This window comes from Excalfactoria chinensis, chromosome 2, assembly GCF_039878825.1.
Source record: "Excalfactoria chinensis isolate bCotChi1 chromosome 2, bCotChi1.hap2, whole genome shotgun sequence".
Taxonomy (NCBI): domain Eukaryota; kingdom Metazoa; phylum Chordata; class Aves; order Galliformes; family Phasianidae; genus Excalfactoria; species Excalfactoria chinensis.
In genome coordinates, this window is record NC_092826.1 from 94,195,656 (window position 1) to 94,216,003 (window position 20,348).

The 20,348-nt window shown below is 44.8% G+C and overlaps 1 protein-coding gene across 5 annotated transcripts in view; it reads right to left on the reverse strand.

Annotated features, from left to right (window-relative positions):
- Positions 1-6,930, reverse strand: part of CDK13 (cyclin dependent kinase 13) — a 53,414-nt gene extending 46,484 nt beyond the window's left edge. For all 5 annotated transcript variants that reach the window (XM_072328483.1, XM_072328482.1, XM_072328486.1 and 2 more), the window contains exon 1: positions 5,578-6,930. In XM_072328483.1, coding sequence (XP_072184584.1) covers positions 5,578-6,794 — 1,217 coding nt within the window. In that variant the 5' untranslated portion in view covers positions 6,795-6,930. The remainder of the gene's footprint in view (positions 1-5,577) is intronic.
- Positions 6,931-20,348: the final 13,418 nt, after the last annotated feature.

Below are 20,348 nucleotides of genomic sequence, written 5' to 3' on the forward strand. Positions count from 1 at the left end.
GAAAAAAAAAAAAAAAAAAAAAAAAAAAAAAAAAAAAAAAAAAAAAAAAAAAAAGGATAGAAAATAAAAAGAGAAGTGATTTGCCTAAAAACCACAAGTAACAGTAGAACTAGCCTGCATTAGAAAGAAGTTCTTTACATAGAGCTGCTTTTTTCCTTCCCTGGAGACAGCAACAAAGAGACTAGGAGCCCAACCTGATTAGCTGCAGAGGGAAATTGAAGTAATTGCATGATTATATGTCTAGCTAAAATATGAAACCAGAAAGAAATTTTCAAGATGCTATCTAAAAATCATATAAGTGAATAGGTGTGTGTAAAGAAACAAAGAAAGAAAGCACTAGTAAGGAATTCACCTCCAAAACAAAACTTGACGGCACTGCTTTCCTCCATATTTTGGAAGACAAAAAGAAAGCAGTCTTTTCTTCCACCAAGAGAAAAATAGTTGTTGCTCAACTCAGCGCACTTGTTCACTGTGCAAAATCACTCAAAATATCTAATTAGTCACAAGCTTTGAAACTGACACAATGTTCCTCTTTCTAGCAATAAAACAGATTATTACATTGCTTTGGATAATATATATCAGCTACTAACCAGCAGATTCCTAATGAATTTTAACCAAACTGTCTACTGCTGTTAATACCACCTGCATAGTCACACAGTGTCAACATTTGAAAGAAAAGAGGGAGGAAAAATAATGCTGTTCACACAAGTCAGATTTCCAGGAGCACAAATCTCACTTCGCTGAAATGTTTTTTTTTCCCTTTTCATACTACTACTTTACATGCTTCTCTGTTCTCCAATCCACTCTAACATATTTATTTAAAAAACAAAGACAAACTAAAATTTATTAACAAATCAGAACAGTCATGTGATATCTTCTCCTATTTGTAAACTTGAAAACCTCTCTTAACTGCTCTGCAAGCGAGTTAGATGAGATGTAACATGCCAGCAGCCAGATATGTATCACTAAAGCATAAACAATAATATACTTGGAACATATTAGTGTCTATAGATTGAAACAATGAAATTCATTATTCTCCTATGTTTGCTTACTTTTAGACAAGACACAAAGGGATTCATCAGAATCAAGAGCTTGAATAGTGAGAAAGCAAATAGAACCAAAGAGGGTTAAAACACCCGCTGCAGTCTAGATCTACTGTTAACAATCAGTGAGCTGCATTAACAAGCAGGCACTGCCATCTTCCAGTTCACAGTAAGGTCGCAGTGCATTTGAGAGGGGAGACCTAAATTTAATCAGTTGGCTTCACCACACATCTTCCAAGACATTTATAATCATTCAGTAACATAAACCATATTGACAAAACATTACAGCTTGTAGTATAGCTATTTCATGTTGCAACAGCAGGCAAACGTACAATTCATTTCCATAAGTCCTAACAGTATTGGTGCTCTCCCTTAACATTCTACTGTTTTCTCAAGCTCTTAGTTCAGGCTTACATTCTAAACAGCTCTGCAACCAACATCCTATTGTGCTTCACACATGAAGACGTAACTTGCTTAACCATTTCAAAACAGAAATCTTTAAAAGGGTATCCAATACATGCAGTGTAACAACACTGAAAAATTCTAAACACGTTTTGTTTCTCAAATCAACTTCATAGGCCTGTGTTCTCAGATGAAAACTTTGCACACAAAGAAATCAACCAGCAGAAAGCATCAACTCAAATTCTGTATTATAAACACATCGCAAGGTTCGTTTTTCAAATAAAGTCCCTTCCCACAAGAAAAAAAAAATGGAGATCAACAAGGAAACTGAAAGGCACATCATCAAGGTAAGAGGAAATCAGCAAACAATCCTTCACACATAAGCAAAAGGCCAAGTCCACAGCCAAGTAACAAGAGTTAGACTAGAGTGAGAGTCTCAAACACACTGAAAGAAATAGCTATTTCAACAGTGAAAAATACATAGCTTCACTTCAAAATTCTCACAAAATACAGTTTTACTGAATAAGATTAAAGAGCTTTATACAGAAAATCTTTCCTCAAACAAGAGGGAAAAACATCTGAAAATCTCTCCTACTGCTTTAAATCCAAAAGCATCAAGTTCACTGGTTGCAAAGCTTTTTGATTTTATATGGTGTATGAAACTGTGGGTTCTGCATGAAGCAGGCATCTACTTGCTCAACAAACATTATACCATTTTCCTTGTTTCAGTTTTGCACAGAAGTGATCCGTATTTCACAAAGCCTCAGCGCTACATTACCTATAACAGAAAAAAAGGAATGGCTCCAGAGTTCAAGTAAGAGGAAATAATCATGTATTTTTCCTTTCCTATAAGCAACATCCACACACCATACCGCACTACTATGCTTGTAGTGCCCCACCTACTTGCTTTCATCCAGGCAGATGGGTAGGTGTATCCAAATTTGGAAAATGCAATTACTCATATATACAGTTAACCGAATTAAATGTGTGATCACATAGCATATGATCCGACTGAAATTATGAAAATCATCACTCCCTACTACAATGCCATCCTTAGCTAGTTTCCAAAAAGACTCTCCTTATTTTAGTTGTGGTGGTTTTAAGTTGTTTGATTTCGGTTGTTTTTTTATTATTATTATTTTTTGTGTATTACAAAGATAGAGTCCATCTATCAGTAGAGAAATAACTTCCTTGTGCTTTTCGTAGCACGGAAGAACTCCCATTACCAAACGTTTGCATGCACTACTTAAGAACAAGTGCATGTTAGAATATGCAAGATAATACAAATCCACAAACAGCAAGTGAAAAAGTTCTTCCCATTAAGTGAAAATAGCTCAAGTAATCAGTTTGCACAAAATATAAATGTTTACTACAATTACAATAGCAAAAGCAATTAGGCTACCATTCAAACAATTTTCCAAGCATAAAACGTGTATTTTTGTCTTTGCTTCTGAACAGAAGCAATCTCCAGGCAACAACAATGAAAGATACTGGTTAGTGACTTCTGTAATTCAGAGCTTACATAATTATTCTGTTACTGCTGCTTGAGAAAACCAGGAATTCACATGAGTGAAGCTGACTTCACTTGTTTCTCTCCTACTGTTTACCAGAACTTTCTCCCTAATCAGCTCAGACGCAGATGAAAACAAAAAAAAGACATGAGTTGCCCAAGCTTGCTAGAGTCACTTCATTCTCACCTTCTATTTACTAAAATACCTTGATAAGTAACAGAACACTGAAGACATGAAATACAGACTGAAAAGAGCAGAAAGACTCACAGTCTGAAATGCCTAGGAACATACAAAGTTGTTACTATCCCGACATCATTTTAGACAGACGCAACCCCAAAATCATGTTTTTAAATCACCTGGATCAAAAGGACAGGTGCTCTAAGAAGCTGCTGCCTCCATGAAATCATTATATTCCATCCAGACATAGGGTGCTATATTGTTATCTAAACAACACAGCAGCAGTTTTCAGCATTTTGAGTGCAATACCATACAGTCAAGCAACAAAAACAATCATGACAGCTCTGAAAGGCTAACACAGCAATACAGCTGTCTTCCATCTTTCCCGACAACCAGAGTGCACATAAAGCAACTCGTATTTCTTCACTACCGGCAAGTATCACATACAACAAAGACTACCTTCACACTATTGGCTTATTTCTTTTTCTGTGAAAATGTTGTTTATTTTAATGAAAGCCACATTTGGGAAGACTGACAACTTCTTCCACACAGACCAGTGTCCTCTTCTTCCACTCAGCCATTCCAGTCTCTCCCAAGTAAATCTGAAAACGTGCAGTAGTTAACAAAACAATTTATCTGTGCACAGATAAAAGACAGGATGCAAATTAAAGTTTAACAGGAGGAAGGAAGGAGTGAAGTCACAAGGCTACCTCCTGGAAGCAGATCTGCAACTCAAGGAAGATTTACACACTTAGAAGAAAGAGAACACAAGCATCAGGAAACAAACTGTCATGCTTCAAACCACAGGCCCACTACCAACAGAACCAAGTAAACAAAACACTCCTACAGATCTCTCTGTAACTGTATCCTACAAGACCTCCTGTACCTTCTACTACCAGCCAGCACGTAAAGCAGGGTCTCAAACTAACTCAGCTATTAATCTGCCTAATATGGCTGTGCATAAGCACAAGCCTACGGCATGCAACTCTATCATCAATAGCTTTCTTATTCTGAGACACTAGTATTGACAAAAAATACTGTTTTCTAGAACATTTAAATAAAGATAATCCAGAAATGTTCCTTCTATTCCATTACACAAATCATCCTGAAAAAGAATCCTTAACAACTTGGCACAGGCTCTCACAGAACAACAACAAAATGCTCCTTTTCTGAGCTCTCACAGTGCTTTCTACTTGAAGCAGTCTATTGTTAACAAAACTTTTCCATAAAAATCTACATTAAAATGATTGAGGTTTGTTTTTTTTTTGTTTGTGTTTTTGGGTGGATTTTTTTTTATTCCAAAGGCACCTTTGTTCTGCCCAGTATACATTAGGGCAAAGTGCGGTTACTTCACTCTTTAAACAGCATCTGACACACAGCCCAGTCAGGACACCCTACTAACAGCCATCAAAACACGGGAATGGCTTCAGCATCCTCACTGGATACCTCAATGGTAGCTGACCCAACGTGTTCATTAGAAACATCCAAGAGAGGTTCTCAGACAACCTCCCAGGTAATGCAGTGCAAACAGAATACCTGCCAACATATCACTCGATACATTTAAAAACTAAATTCAGATGTGAATTTAAATAAACTTGTACACAATGCAGCAAGAGTACAATTCCAATATGAGAAACACAAGTCTTCAGCGATAAGTACGCGCTGACTAAATGCTTCAAACTCCCTGCAGTACTGCTGTTAAAGTTACAATATCTTGAAATGCTTTAATGCTGTGGTGCTGTTTGCACGTGATTATTAGACGTAAAGCACTCATTTCTTCTCTATGTAAAATGCAGAAAGTCACAGCTACACTGACCTTCACAATCTAAGTTTGCACAACGAGGATGATTTGCAAGCCACACTGAATAACACAGTAGCAAATCAATTTATCTGCAATTTGACATTGTTTCACTGGGAAAAGGAGCCAAAGTCTAAACCTTTGAATAAACACCTAAAAAAAAATTAAATCAAGAAACACTAGCAAAATGAATTTCCCACCAACTTGGTTTCTTTTAGATTATTAATATGCTGGTATCAGTTTGATATAAAGTTGCACCCTGGAACAGAAAATATACAAGCATGTACCTGAGAACACCCATATTTCATAAGATTTAAAACCCCCAACAGGACCTTCAGAAAACTTGCCCTCTGAGAAGTACTTCCATTATCATTCAAGTTGGAAAATTAGCCCTCGGTATTTAGCTATGTGGCCTCTCCAAAACATAGAACAGCTGCAGAAGAGAAGTGTTGCCCACAACTCCTTTCTCCCCAGGTCTGGGCAGGAGGATCTCCACTCGCCCCTTTTCCTTCAGCCCAGGAGCAGCAGGAGGGCCAGCAGGAGGGCTTTTGTCACCAGACACCTGCTGAACTGCGCGGTCCAGGACCCTCTCCTCTTCCCATCACCCACCCTCCTCCTCCTTCCCCCTCCCACGGCCCACACTCACCGGATAACGGGGCTGTAGGGGCTCCGCGACCGCCGCCAGCTGCTGTAGGGGCTGGGTGACACATCTCCGCCGCGCTCGTAGGAGCTGTGCCGACTGTAGCTGGGGGAGCGACGGCGGCTGTAGGGGCTGAGGGGCGAGCGGCCGCCCACGGGGCTCAGCGATTTGCGGCTTCGTAGGCTTTGTGAGGAGCGATGCAGGGGGGGACTGTCATCCCGGCCGGGGCTGGGGGATGAGCGCTGCCGCCGGTAGGCCTTGGGCTCAGGCTTGTCGTCGCGGTAGGCCTTCGGCGGGTCCTTGTAAGCCGACGGCGGCTCTTTGGCCGCTTTAGTCCGGCTACGGTGCGCTTTGCTCTCCCGCTCTTTCCTGCCGCTACCAGGCGAGGCGAGGGAGCCCTTCCTGCGGCCGTCGCTGCCGCCGCCTCCGCCGCTCTTGAGTCCCTCCCGGTCCTGGCCCCCGGCGTGGTTGTGACGGCTGCGGGACTTGGAGGAGGACGAGGCGGCCTCGCTCCCCCCGCGGCCTGCCGCCGCCCCCTCCTGCTGCGCCTTCTCCTCCCCCCGCCGCCGGTGCTCCCGGTGCCGCTCCTTCGAGCGGCCGCTGCCGCTGCGGTGCTCCCGACGGGATCGCCCGCTCCTCTCTGCCTCGCCCCGCTGCCGCTGACTCCCGCCGCCGCCGCCACCCGGGGACGAAGCCGGGCTCCCCGCGCAGCTGCCCGCGCCGCCGCCGGCCGCGCCGCCGCCCACCAGCCCCTCGGACTGGGAGCTCACGTCGTCGTACTCCTCCACCAGCGTGCTCAGCCCCCCGCTACCGCGCCGCTTCTCCGCCTCCTGGGTCCCGCCGCCGCCGCCTCCCCCGCGGCCCCGCCGCCGTTTGTGCCTGGAGCCCGAGCGCCGCTTGCCCCGCGGCCGCTTCCGCTCCCCCCCGTCCCCGCAGCAGGAGGAGGCGCCGGTGGCCGCCAGGAAGAGCAGGGACTGCGGCGGCAGCGGCGGCTGCAGGAGCGGGGGCTGCAGGAGGGGCGGCTGTAGGAGCGGGAAGAGCAGCGGGTGCGGGGCCGGAGGCGGGGGGGGAGGCTGCGGCTGGGCCGCGAAGCGCTTCCGTCTCCGGTGATGCAGTCGCTTCTTGTCGGCAGCTGCCTCCGCCGCCGCGCTGCCGCCACCGCCGCTCCCCCAGCCCCGGCTTCCCCCGCTCCCGCCGGCCGCCGCCTCCGAGGTGCTCGGCATCGAGATCACTCACGGCCGAGGACGAGGACGCGGCCTAGGGACTCAGCCGCCACCGCCGCCTTCAGGGCGCCATGGAGACGCGGCGCCGCGCCCGCCCCGGGCCGCCCGCTGAGGCTCGCTAGCTCGCTGCTGCCGCCGGCACCCGCCTGCCCGCCTCACATGGGAACCCGGGACCGGGTCGGAGGCAGGCCGGCAGAGCGGCGGGGGCCTGCCGCAACGCGGAAGTGTCTCCTGGGAGGCCTCCTCCGCCTCACTCCATCCCGGGCCGCCACGGCCTCTCTCGGCGCCGGGCCGCGCTGCGCGGTGTTAGGCCGCCCGCGGTCCGTCGCCGCCGCCTCCTCCTCCTCCCGCACCCGCTCCCCGGCCGGGCGGCGGGGTCAGGCCGAGCCGGGCCACCTCTCGGCGGGGTGTCCGGAGCGGCACGCGGCCCTGCGCTGGCCCCGAGCCCGCTTACCCTGCGCGGTGGTTCCCAGGCGCCTGGTGCCGTGTGGCCGCCGGCCGGGAGCGCTACCCGCGGCTGACACACGCATACACACGCACCGGGGACACGGCCCGGCGGAGCGCAGCGCATGCGCGAGGCCGGCGACAAGAGGAAGCCGCGCCCCGCCAATCGCGCGCCAGGCTACCTTCCTTGTCCGCATGCCCCAAGCCGGGCATACCGCCCCGCTCTCGCGAGATCTTCTTTCCCTTTTCCTCCTCCGGCCAACTCTCGCGAGCCCTTGTCTTTCCCACTGCCGCGCACTCGCGGAGTTCTTCTCGCGAGAACAAGGTGGCGCGATGGAGGTGTGGGGCTTGTTTTTCGCTTCAGCGCGGCGCTGTTTGTTAAGCCGGAGTGACGCTTCTGCTGTTACTCGAAGGGCTTGCCAAAGGGAAAATAGATACAGCTGGAAAACTTACAAATCCCGATCCTTTATCCCACTCATGTGCCATTCATTTAACACGTGAGAGCAGGGTAGCACACAAAGTCTGGTCATGTTTTCGTTAGTGGCTTTCAGGTAAGAACTGAAAAAATGCAGATTTAGGATCATCATCTCCATATCCTTTGTTTTACATAAGAAGTCGGTATATTGCAGAGAATCTCATGCAAGCAGTTATCCTGTCTGTGGCTGCTTTGTTCCACAGAGCAACTTGAATAACTTCTTATCAGAATTAAGAAGTTGCATAATAACTGCAAATTAGGTGAAACCAAAGGGGAGACTACACAAAAGAGTTTTAAAGAAGTGAATTAAAGTGGGGTTTTGTTTGTGATTCTGTTTGGTTTTTTGTTTGCTTTAGCAAAACATAATGAAATTTATTTTGTACTTTTTTGGTATGTGTATGAAAACAGTTCACTATTCCCAGCTTACCCAGAATACTAAGTACAATTAGGTAACTATCATAGAACCACAGCATATGTCAAGTTGGAAGGGTCCCACAAGGATCACTTAGTCTAACTTTTGACACCACACAGGACTAACCAGAAATCATGACATTTTTGAGACCCTTCTAGAATTCCTCAGGAACAGTTTCCTACTGTCTAGTCCGCCCCTCCCCTAATACAGCTTCATGCCATTCCCCCAGGCCCTGTTGCTGTCACACAGAGCAGTGCTCAGCGATGCCCCTCGGCTCCCTGTGAGGAGCTGCAGCTGCCGTGAGGCCTCCCCTCAGCTCCTCTGCTCTGGGCTGAACAAACCAAGGGACCTCAACTGCTCCTCGTACACTTTGCCCTCCAGACCCTTCACCCTCTTTGTATCCCTCATTTGGATGTTCTCTCATAGTTTTATGTTCTTTTCTTACTGCAGTGCCCTAACGTGCACATAGTTCTCAAGATGAAACCACAGAGCACAGTGGGACAACCCCTTCCTTCGCCCAGCTGGCAGTGTGGCCCTGCTCATAGAATCAGAGAATCATAGAATGGCCTGGGTTGAAAAGAACTGCAGCAATCATGTAGTTTCAACCCCCCTGCTATGTGCAGGGTTGTCAACTGCTAGACCAGGCTGCCCAGAGCCACATCCAGCCTGGCCTTGAATGCCTATGGGGATGGGGCATCTACAACTTCCTTGGGCAACCTGTTCCTGATGGGTACTGTTGGCCCTCCGGGCTGCCAGGACACATTGCTGACTCAGATTCAACCTGCTGCTGACTAGAACCCCCAGATCCCTTTTCATTGGGCTGCTCTCCTGCCTCTTGTACTCCAGTCTTTATGGGTTGCCCTGTCCTAGAGTCAGAATCTAAAAAATTATGTTTTTAATTCTCATGCAGCTGTTGATTGTCCAGACCAGGACATTAATGCGGTTAAACAGGATTTTCCTCATATGAAACTGTGTTAGCTGTGACCTGTGACTGCATTGTCTTTCAGGTGTTTTTAAATAATTCACAGATAATCTTACCCATAATTTTTCCAGGCACCAAATGAAAACTGACAGGCCTCTAATAAGTAGGGCCTTCTTTTTTACTCTTCTGAATAAATAAATAAATAAATAAATAAATAAATTGGATAATATTTGCCAGCTTCCAGTAAACTAGGACCCCTCCAGATTCCCAAGGGCATTGAAAAAATTATTGAGAGACTTCTCATGATGACATCAGCCAGCACTTTGATTAATGTGAGATGAATCCCATTGGGCCACAAAGACTTACTTGCACATGCAAGTAGAACAGACAGACAGCTTGGGCACACCCTGCAGCCTGAGGCTGGGATGGCCACATGTTCCCTAGGAAGCACTGTCTGGGTAGCTGTATTGATTCCTGTGGCTCGAGAGGGCACAGGGATGCAGAGGACATGGCTTTCTGCTGGGCATGGGTGATGGCTGCTATTTGAAGTGGCAGAATCATAGCACCTTGCTTGCACACAGGTTTGCAAAGAACTCTACACAAACACTAAAAAATTGTTGACTTTCACAGGTTGTGTATTTTCTCTTTCCCTTTCCTCACTCCTGCCAATGAGGTATGAGGAGGTAGCACCACTTCTATCCTCATCCCCCTCCACCTTCTTGTCTAGACATCAAACAAAGGCAGTTCCCTAAGCCTACCCTGAGATGCCATTTGAGTTAGCCCTTACTGAGTCCTGAGGAGCTGGGCCAGGTCAACACAACACACAACGCCATTTCTTTACTGGGTAAATCAGGAAGACACATGGGAGTGCAAATATAGACAAAAGTTATAAAATAACTAAGGTATTACTGTTGGTTTTTTTTTTTGTTTTTTTGGGGGGTCCTTCCCATGGACACCTGTTCAGCACTACTCAGTGGATGCCAGTCCTTCGCCTGTTCTCTTACTGAGGGCTTGGTGCAGAATTGACATCAGCTCTTTGAGGAGGGTGTATAGGAACTGTTGATCACAGCCTGAACCTGAGGCAAGCAATGAGTCAGCTGCAGGAGCACAGGTGAAGGCAATTCAGCTGTGCTACCAGAAGGGGTGGGCATGTCTCTACCTCTCTTATATCCTATCTTATGTCCTTCTTAAGGACTGACTGTCACTAAGGAAGGATCTCTCTCTGGAGATTGCTCCTTTGTGGGGTTTTACAGTGAGCATTTCCATTTATTATTATTTTTCCAACACAGTAACCTTACTTAACCGAACATCTGTTTAACCCCTGTTTATTTATTGATTGTATAGGGGAAGAATGGGAAAGTAAGGCTCATTCAAGCTGTATGGGTCAGTGGAAGAATTACCAGGAAATGGATGCACCACATGAGCCTGTTGGATAGTCTTGCATTTGGGGCTGTCTCGGATGATGGTAAAATCATGAGATGTTGCCTAGTGGAAGAGAGCCAGCCATTTGGTGGAGGTAGTCTGCCTGGGAGTGATGAGCCTGCGATTTGTCTCTTTTAGGTCAGTCCATGTGCATGGATGTGATGGTACTGAGCTTCCCTATCAGCTGCCACTTCGTGTTAGGATGTGAATCAGTTGGCCCTTGTAGGAAGAAATAACACAAGTTACTCTTGTAGCAAAAGCCTTTGCAAAGCTCTTTGTCCTAAACAAGAGCTGTTCCTGCTGTAGGGTCCTTGTTATTATAAGGCTTGGAATAGAAAGCAGTGTGGTGGATTGTGATGCTCTGAGGCTACAACAATGAGACTTTAAGAGCATCCTGTGGTGACCAAACCATGGTTGTGTTGGGAGTTGGAGCCTTCTGCGAAGGAACAGGTATATCTTTAACTTTTTTAGCTTGGAAGGTCAGAGGAAGTTGGGATCCCCCTGATGTAGTCCTTCAGTTCCCCAGTACTCAGTGATGGGTTTGCCCTCCTACAGGTGGTTCCAATTAGATTAGTTATTTTTCCAGATGTAGATCCACCTCCATGGGCTCTCCATCAGTTTCAGGAGGAACCACATGTATTGATGCAATAGTACTTGTTCTCTCTGTCAGCTGCTATTTTTAGTAGGAGTATCCTTACTAACAAGGAACTTCACATGTTTCTCTTGCACAAAGAATGTTTGAAAGGCAGCTTCTATGGCTGAACAACTGTTGTTTCATTTGCACATTCTCTGTATTTATATGGCGTGGAGCAGAAGGCACTGTGGTGGCTTCTGACATTAGGTGGTAACTGTAATGTGATTCTGAGAATGTACTGTAATAACCAAATCTTGATTGTTTTGGGATCTGGGGCTTTCTGTAAAGCAGCATGTGCATCTAACTCCTTTGACAGTACTTGGAAACTGAGGAGGTTGTGGTCCTTGTGATGTAGCCCTTCTCTTCCCCTGTAGTCAGTGGATGCCTGTTCCTATCCTGTGCTCTTCTAGAGGTCTTGGAGCAGAATTGAAGCCAGCTCTTTTGGAGAGATGAACATGGGATATGTTAAAGCAAGGCTCATTCAAGTTTTCAGGGTCAGTGGCATATGAACCTGCGGGGCGATCTTGCACTAAGATCTGTATTGGCTGATTGTGAAATCATGGGATATTCCCTTGTGGAATGAGGCTGACCATCTGGGGGAGGTAGACAGCCTGGCAGCAATGGGTGTGTTATGAGTTACTGCCAGGTAAGTCTACATGCATTGAGCTTTTCTATCAGTCTCTGTTTCTTAGATTCTATAATTTCTTTGACCCTACGTGGAATCTTGAAGGAGGTTGGGGTCCCTATGATGTAGTCCTTGTGTTCTTCAGTACTCAGTGGATGCCAATCCCCATCCTGTCTTCTTCCTCAGGGTTCAGAATTGGTGTCAAATCTTTGACAGAGATAATGGAGGGTAATAGGAAATAAAGGTTCTTTCAAGCTTTCGGAATCAGTGGAAAAATTATCAGGAAATGGACGTACTATATGAGCCTGTGGGACAATCTTGCAGTTGGGGCATATCAGCTGATGGGAAAATAATGGCATTTTCCCTTGTGGAAGCAAGATGGCCATCTGGGGAAAGTGGACCAACCTCAGCCCCCCTTCAACGTTTAGAGCAAGTTGTTTTTGGTTTTTTTACTGACTGCCTGAGAGCAGTGAGCCTGTGAGTCAGCTAGAGCTTCACCTCTTGCAGGTGGTTCCAATTCAGTCAGTTCTTCCAGTTGTGGATCCATGTCCATGGGCTCCCCATCACTGTCAGGAAGGGTCAAGTATATGGGCACATTGGTGCTGAGCCTCCCTATCACTTCTTGTTAGGAGGAGGATCAATCAAGCCCTTTAAGAAGAAAGAACACAAGTCTCACTTACAAGAAGAGCTTGGGTAGGAGAACTGACCTCAGCCTTCCTTGACTGTTCTGGAAAATATTTCTATCCTGGCTGCCTAAAATTGATGTATCTGTAATGGGCCTGCCCTGCTGTAGGTGGCTCCAGTTCAATTCATTCTTCCATTTGATGTGAATCCACCTTCAGGGGTTCTCTCTCTTTCAGGCATGGTTATGTCTCTGGGCTTGATTGTACTGCTGCTCCCCATAAGCCACCACTTCTTGTTCTGGAGAGGATCCAATCCTTTCCTCACTGGATGAATTATAACCATTGTTCACACTATTATAAGACATTGGTGTTTTATATTGGGTCCGCTTCTACAAAGTGCTGTTTTTGTTAGGGACCCTATTCACTCAGTGACTTGTGTTCTTGCCACAGGAGATAAAGCAGTGAAGTGTATTGTTACACTGGGATGCCATGGTAATGTGGTACTATTTCTCATGGTGACAGAAACGTGGCATTATTGGGAGTTGGGGCCCAGGGCAGGAGGGTTTTCCAGTTTTGAAGGCAGAGGAATGGCAGAGGTGTTGAGTAGCTCTTTCCTGGGAATGGTTTCCTGATGCCTTTTATCTTGCTAAAGGGAACATCTGCTCTTTGCGCACAGGTACCTGTTGGGTCTCCAGCCTCCTTTTCATTTCATGCATAGGGTTCCATCACTCAAACTCGTCCCTGTCCTCCCCTTTTCCTCCAGGCTCAGAGTAGAGTTGATGCCAACTCTTTAGGAGAGATGAGGGTAGAAAATGGGAAAGCAGGGCTCATACAATCCTTGGCCATCAATAGAAGAATAGCGGGAAATGATTGCTCCATGTGAACACACGGGTTGGTCTTGCAGTTGATCTGTTGTGATCATGGTAAATCACAGGATGTTCACTGTTTGATGTGAGTTGGCTGGGAAAGGTGTACAGACCCCAGCACCCCTTTGGTTTCTTTACAGGCTGCCTGATACCAATAGCATGGTGACCACTCAGCCCTGGTGAAGATGGATCCAACACTATTGCTTGTTTGACATATGGAGGAGGATCAATTCTTAAATATTTAACATAGCCTTTCCTTTTACTTTCCTGTTCTCAACACTTTCAAAACAGCTGTGTTGATCAGAGTCTGTTTTTGCCCTGGTTTATTTATCTAGGCTTCTGAAGGCTCAGCCAGCACCTTGAACTGTAGTTGGAGCTACTAATGGAGAGGGTTGCTGTTTTGCTTGTTTTCTAAATTGAAGCAAGCACAAACATCCAAAATACACGCAAATCTATCCAGCCATCATGCTGCAAGTGAATGTTTCTCATGGGAAGCACATAGCCTGATTCATTCTTTAGTGTCTATACCAGCAGAGATGCTGTGAAGCTGAACCCATGCTCCAGTGTTGGGACACACTTCACTTTGACCACTTTATGGTGATTTTCTGACTAGCTTCAACCACGAATGCAGATAATGGCCATACAAGGCATTAAAAGGTTCAGCCAGAACTCCTTTTAATTATAGGAGGTTACACCTCCTATAATGCTAAATATTTATAATGGCAATAGCTGACACACCTGCCATTTCAGGAGGGAACATTACTGTCAAAGGAAGATTTTGGTAACTGGGACAATGCTGCATTTGTATTTAGTAGAACTGTTCACTTATGAAGACACTCTGCATTATCAAAGTTCTGGGCTATTTTTACGTCGGCAGCAGTGTACTTTCTCTCTTCCCCACTGTTGTAAGTGGAGTACTTCCAGGTTTAGTCTGAAAGTAATAACTTGGAGGTTGTTTGTAACTTTGCTGGTATACGTTCTTGCTGACAGCATACATGAATATTCAACAACTATGAAGAAGTTATTCAGTGCATGTTGTGGCACACACCCAAGCACACTCAACCAAACAAGTACCCCATCAGGATGCTAGCATATTAAAGGAAACAAAAACAAAGCCCGCAAAACCAACAACCATACATCACAGAGGCAGACATAGAGAGTGTGGATAATTATGAAGGACAGATCTGGGGAATTCAACACAGGCTGCAATTTCCAATATACTCCCAAGCATTTGATAGCATTTCTGGATCACAAATGTATTATTTGGAAGAGTTGTGTGATTAGCAGTAGTGAGCTGGTGTTTCTGCATGTGGAATGTGCCTCATGACTTTTCAGAGAGGCTTCTTAACAAGAAGCTAAGTTGCTGATGACGGTGAGTTTACTCTGCCTTGAAATTAGCTATGCCAGATCACAGAATGATTTACCAACAGTGGTCATATCAGCATCAGCAGCTCTCAGCCAGCAAGCAGTGCAGGCTAAGGATTTGACAGTGAAAACTTATAAAAATCTATGTTTCTGATGTAAAACATTTCCAAAAATAATTCATAAAATGAAATCCTTTAGAAGCATTGAAGGCATTGATAACATAGTCCCAAATGTTTGCTTCCTGAGGAACTGGGAAACTTAGGCTTCATCAGAACTTGTTTTGACAAGACTTAGTGGTGAAGAGTAAATAGGAGGGGAAAGGAGAATCAAATCAGGAGATTCGTTCTGGCAGCGTTTGCTACGATGGTGTGGAAATCAGTGCTCCTGGTCAGGCCCGATGCTCCGTAACAAGCTGGAAACTTAGACCTCAGGAATACTGCTTGCAGATACCTGCTATTCTGCAAAGTGTTTCTGTGTGGCCAGCAGATTAAAACAGTGGCAAACACTGGAGAAAAAAACACACCTCCAAAGCTGCAGTCTGTTATCTGTGATTTTTTTCCTCCAGTGCAGTAACAATTATCTAGAGTTCTCCAGAGTTTTGTTTCTAGTCTTCCATATCAACCTGCTATTCCTCTTATAAAATAATACGGTTTTCCCAACCATATGAAAAGCTAGGATTTATTATTATTTTTTAATTAAGTCTTTTGTAGTATCTTTAATACCTGCCGTGAATTCAATTAGTTTATTATTTTAGGGGGCTTGTGGGTTGTTTCTTTTTGTTTGTTTAGTGTGGAATCTTAGAAGACATCATATAATTTTTACTCCCTGAAGAAATAAATTAGGTAGTAAGAGGTCTAACTGTGCAATCTTTTTGTTGCTGTTAATACCTCTATTTCTTGTCTGCTCTTTTACTTGTACCTTGTCCTAAGATTGCCTAGTGACTGAAGTGCAATGACTCAAGTTTCCCTACGCACCGTGGAAAAGCTAGCAAGATTCAGTGTTAGGTTGTTTTCTGTTTTTCCTTCTTCCACCCAGAGGAACACTTCTGTGAACTGGGATATCCACTGTTGGAAAAGACATAAGAATGAAGACCTTAACTGATGAAAACAGTGGGGTTTTGGGGTGCTAGTAGAAGGAACTGAACAGTAAAGCCCAGCAGCCTTGATCAGTTTAAGGAAGGGATTTTGCTGTTAATGGAAGAATGATGTGGTTGCCTGTAATAGTATGGGCATGAACTTGGTGGAAAACAAGTTCTTCCACTGTATGTCTCCAGCTAGTTAATTTCTGTTAGGGCTTTTGCTTTTATAAGTGTTCGGTACCAAACATTCCACACTGGGATGAAGTTCTGACTGAATGAACTGAAACGGAGCTTGAAGCAGGTTGACTGTGAAACGTTTCTCTGCTCTTGAACCACAATCATTAACCAGTGACTCACTTTCACCTTCTTGCATCCAGAAGGAAAATGTTCCTGATCCACAGCACATTTTCTCAGTCTGATAATGAGGAGAACAAGAAACAAGATATCCCAAGGCTTTTTATGGATTAACAGAATAATTTTCCTACAGAATACGTGCATTAATCTCTCTCCAAATCTCTTCTCTTTGCTATAAAGCAGTTCTTTGGAAACAATCTCTTAAGACTGAAAGCTTTATTTCCTTTCTTCAGGCACCATTGCTGACTAACAACAAACTGAGCAGAGCTTCCTGGCTTTTCAGCAAGTGAAAAGTCCCTTCTGAAGTAGACTTCTTATCTGCTAATGGGAAGCATGCGCATAGTCAGTTTTGCTCAGACTACTTTGAGACAGTAAGCTATTCTTCACAAAGCTATCAGGCTAGAACTTAACTGGTTGATACCAACTTTATCTGTTGCTGAAGCAATCATAGTTTGGCTGAAAAGTGTGTGCCATCCTCCTTCCAACCAGAATTCAAATGTGGAGTCCTATTCAAATATTCAGAAGTACCGTGTCATTTCTTAACACAGGATATGCCTTCTCTGCTGACTGAGCCCTGCCCAAATGTACCAAGACCTTGACTCACTAAAACGTGTTGGGACCAGCAGAGGGAGCAGAAAACAGCCTGCAACTTTGTGTGAAGTCCTCAACAAAAGTGGCAGTGACTGTTTTGAAGTCCCTTACACATGCTAGTCCCTTATACAAATGCTTTGGCGAACTGTTTTGCAGAAAAGTTTCCCTAGAGGTCAGCATAGTAAGGAATACAAAGTTTGGAGTCTGAATTGACACTAGTATTTGTGCTGCAAAAAGCCTTTGCTTGTCCTCCAAGAACTCTTGTCGGCATTGCCTCAGATTCATTGCCCTCAGCTCTCAAGGCAAACTAACACCATTTACACCGATCTCTCCCTTTCAATCTCAGGAATGAGAAGTTTTTAACAAGTTGAGACTTACTGGGAAGGTGATAATCCTACACCACAATGCAGACTTCTGCCTCAGAAGTTGTGGGGCTACTTTTCAGAGGTGCTAAACATTCAGCTTTATAAATGAAGGTGCAGAACCATGAAGACATTTCTAGCTTTACAGCAGACATCCTGTATTATGTGCAATAGGTTGTCTTGCTGCTTTGTCTTGCTTTCTCCACTAACAAATGAGAGTTGCAGCCTCCCTTTGGATAAACTGTGTCTGCAAAAAAAAAAAGAGTTTCATTTCAAAGACAGTTAGGAATCTCAGACTGCAACCTGAAGCAAAAGTCTGTTTCAGTTTCTTGACTGCATTAGTTATGAACAAAGAACCACTTTTAGAATGGCCTGCAGCCATTTAGCACTAACGGAATGCTAAAATAGTAATGGTTTATTTGTCAAAAGATTAAAGAGATGTAGGAAGTTGCAACAGAAAAAATGCTGAGATTAAGATAAAAATTGTTACAGATAACTCCACTGCACTTATCAAGTCCCAAGAGTCCCTCATCAGTGACTACAAGTGGGAAAACCACAGGCGGTGTAGAAGCAGAGGCCCCAGTTTTAGGTGAAAGGGAATCAGTCTCATGCTACACATTCCCATGGTGTGTAAACATGCTGTGCTCTAGAGAGCCCCATTTCCAGCTGTATCACTGTTAAGATGCGTACTGAATGAACACTGCCATGCATGCAGCAAAACCCCCTGCTGTGCCTTGCTCCTAGAGGCCTATGAAAAAGATGGTTAGACTTCAGCTTTCTTCTGTTCTAAAAAGGCACTTGCTTCAGTTTACCCAGAGCACGACCTTTTTCTGCAGCGCTGAAATAAGTTACTACAACACGGTCCTTGATTTCAGCCTCTCCTATCTGTGAAAAGCATCTTCACAGAAAAAAAAAACCATCTAAAATGCTGCTTCAAACTTTTATATTCCTACTTGCTCAAACTGGAAACAATCTGTCATCTCTTTCTTTGAAAAGGTCCAGATGTGTGGGACAGTAGTGTGCTTGCTTCTTTGTTCTTGGGGCTGGCATCCTTTTTACACTAGCATAAAAATATTCTGTTTTGCAGTTGTTTTGGTTTCACATTTATCACTTGTGCAGTTGCAGACAGGCTGAATGATAAATCACCTTCACACAAGTAACAGTGCCTTTGGACACAGTCACTTCAAACCAAGATGAATTCTGCTCATCTACATGCGTACCAACACTGTGAGCTGCAGAACTTGACCCATCAGCTGGTGTTCATCAGTTGGACACCAAAGTAATGGAAGTTATGCAGGTCCTTCTGTCACTTTGTGAAATTAAGTTATTCCAAGTTCCCTAATGGTCCTGAGAAGTATTTTGCTCTATTATCTGACTTTCCACTCCATTTCTCAGGGCTGTCTCATTTTAGTCCTGACGCAGATACTAGATCTGCTTCTTGGTGCTTCCACAACACCCCTGTTACAGTCAAACAGCTCTGACACGAGTGACCTGGGTGTAAATCTGAAATTTGCAGCAGTTTGTAGGGTTACCCAATGCAACCAAGCACAGCACTCAGGTTGCTCCTTAGAAAGACCTATCAGCCAACAGCTGCAGATTCAGGAGAGTCAGGTCTGGTCTCTGCCACTTCAGATGTTGGCACCGTGCTTCCAGACACATAGTGAGGGAAAGCACCTGAATCAAAACCTCCACTGGACTATGGTTAGCACCAGCTGGCTGGCTGGTGTAGCACACTTGTCTGAGCCACGTGTTAGCTGCAAGAGATGCTACCTGCAGAAACTAAGGGAAGGAAGAACAAAGGTAATCAGCGGAAACGCCTAACTGTGTGGTTTCTTTTTGCTGCTTCTTCTCTGATTTTGCTTAAAAAATAACCACAGCCAACTACGATAAGCATTTCTGAGTGCAAGAGGGATAATCTAGTCGCATTATGAAAGAATTAAGTACTTTTGTTTTAAATCTCGCTTTTCACACAAAAGGATCAAGATCTTAACATCAAAATGTAAAAAAACATGCATACATTTTCTTCTGCACTCCATCACTGTAAGTGTGCTCATGTGACTACACGATTATGAATTATAGAAACCATGTTTAGAATGAGCTCCTTGTTTCTACCTGCTGATACATCAGCAAACAGAAGCATTTAAGGAGCCTATTTGGACTTGGGTATTGCCCTGGTGACTGCAGCAGCTGTTCCTGACATGGAAAGCAGCATGCCACATGGATTCTACCATGGAGCTAGAATCATAGAATTGAGTTGGACATCTAGTTCAACCCCCCCGCAGTGAACAGGGACATCCACAGCTAGATCAGTTGCTCAGAGACCTCTCCAGCTTGACCTTCAGTGTCTCCAAGGACATGACATTCACATTTCCAAGCAACCTGTTTTAGTGCCTCACCACCCTTAGCATAAACAACTTCTAACTTATATCCAACCTAAATCTGCCCCATTTTAGTTTGAAACAGTTTTCCCTTCTCCTGACACAACAGACTCTTTAGTAGATTCCATCCCCTTCTTAGAGATCCCCTTCAGATACTGAAAGAAATACACTAATAGCAATGTCCTAGTATTAGGGCAGCTTTGCAGTGGTCCCTGTGGACTCCCGTTCTCATGGTAGGACCACATGGAGAGGTTTGTTGGATGAGTGTTCAACACCCCCAATCTGGATACCTCAGCTAGGCATAAGAATGCTCAATGTTAGGAAGTTTTGGGGAAGTTGATGAAAATGCCTTGCAGATTTAAATAACACTGCAAAACAGAAGCAGTGCCACAGCCTCATTTTTATCTACTTAGTCCTCATCTAAAAAAGCATTCTTTTTACACTCCCCCAAAATATTCCAGTAGGCATTTTGGTAGTTACCAGACAAAGCAGAAGGATTAAGGATTACTGTTTCAAACTTTTTTTGAAGCACATCAGACATACTAAAAGTGGTTGAAGGCAAATGCCAATTAATTATCTCCAGAATTGCAGTCCCTGTCTGAAGTACAGCGTTAAAAAATCCTGGGTGTCAGTACGGCTCTGCTGTTAGCTAGGACACTCATGAGGTACAAGCCCTCCCAGTTTCTTCCTTTTCTCACTATATGCCCCTGGAAGGCTGCACCCCATCACAGATGGCTCCAAGAAGAAAGCAGCTTCCTCCACCCTGCTATCTGCCATAAACACCGCCAAATCCAAGTAAAATGGATCTGGAAGAAAAATGTGACTGCAACCAAGTTCATTAAAGTGGAAAATGTCTAATTCTAAATCTGCACTCTCAATAAGGTGTGTGTATATAGACACACATACATATTGCCATTTCCATTGGAAACAAACGTTTCCTAAAGAATCAGCCTCCAGAGTCACATATCCACAGGCAACCCAGAGACATCAACTTACCAGCTTA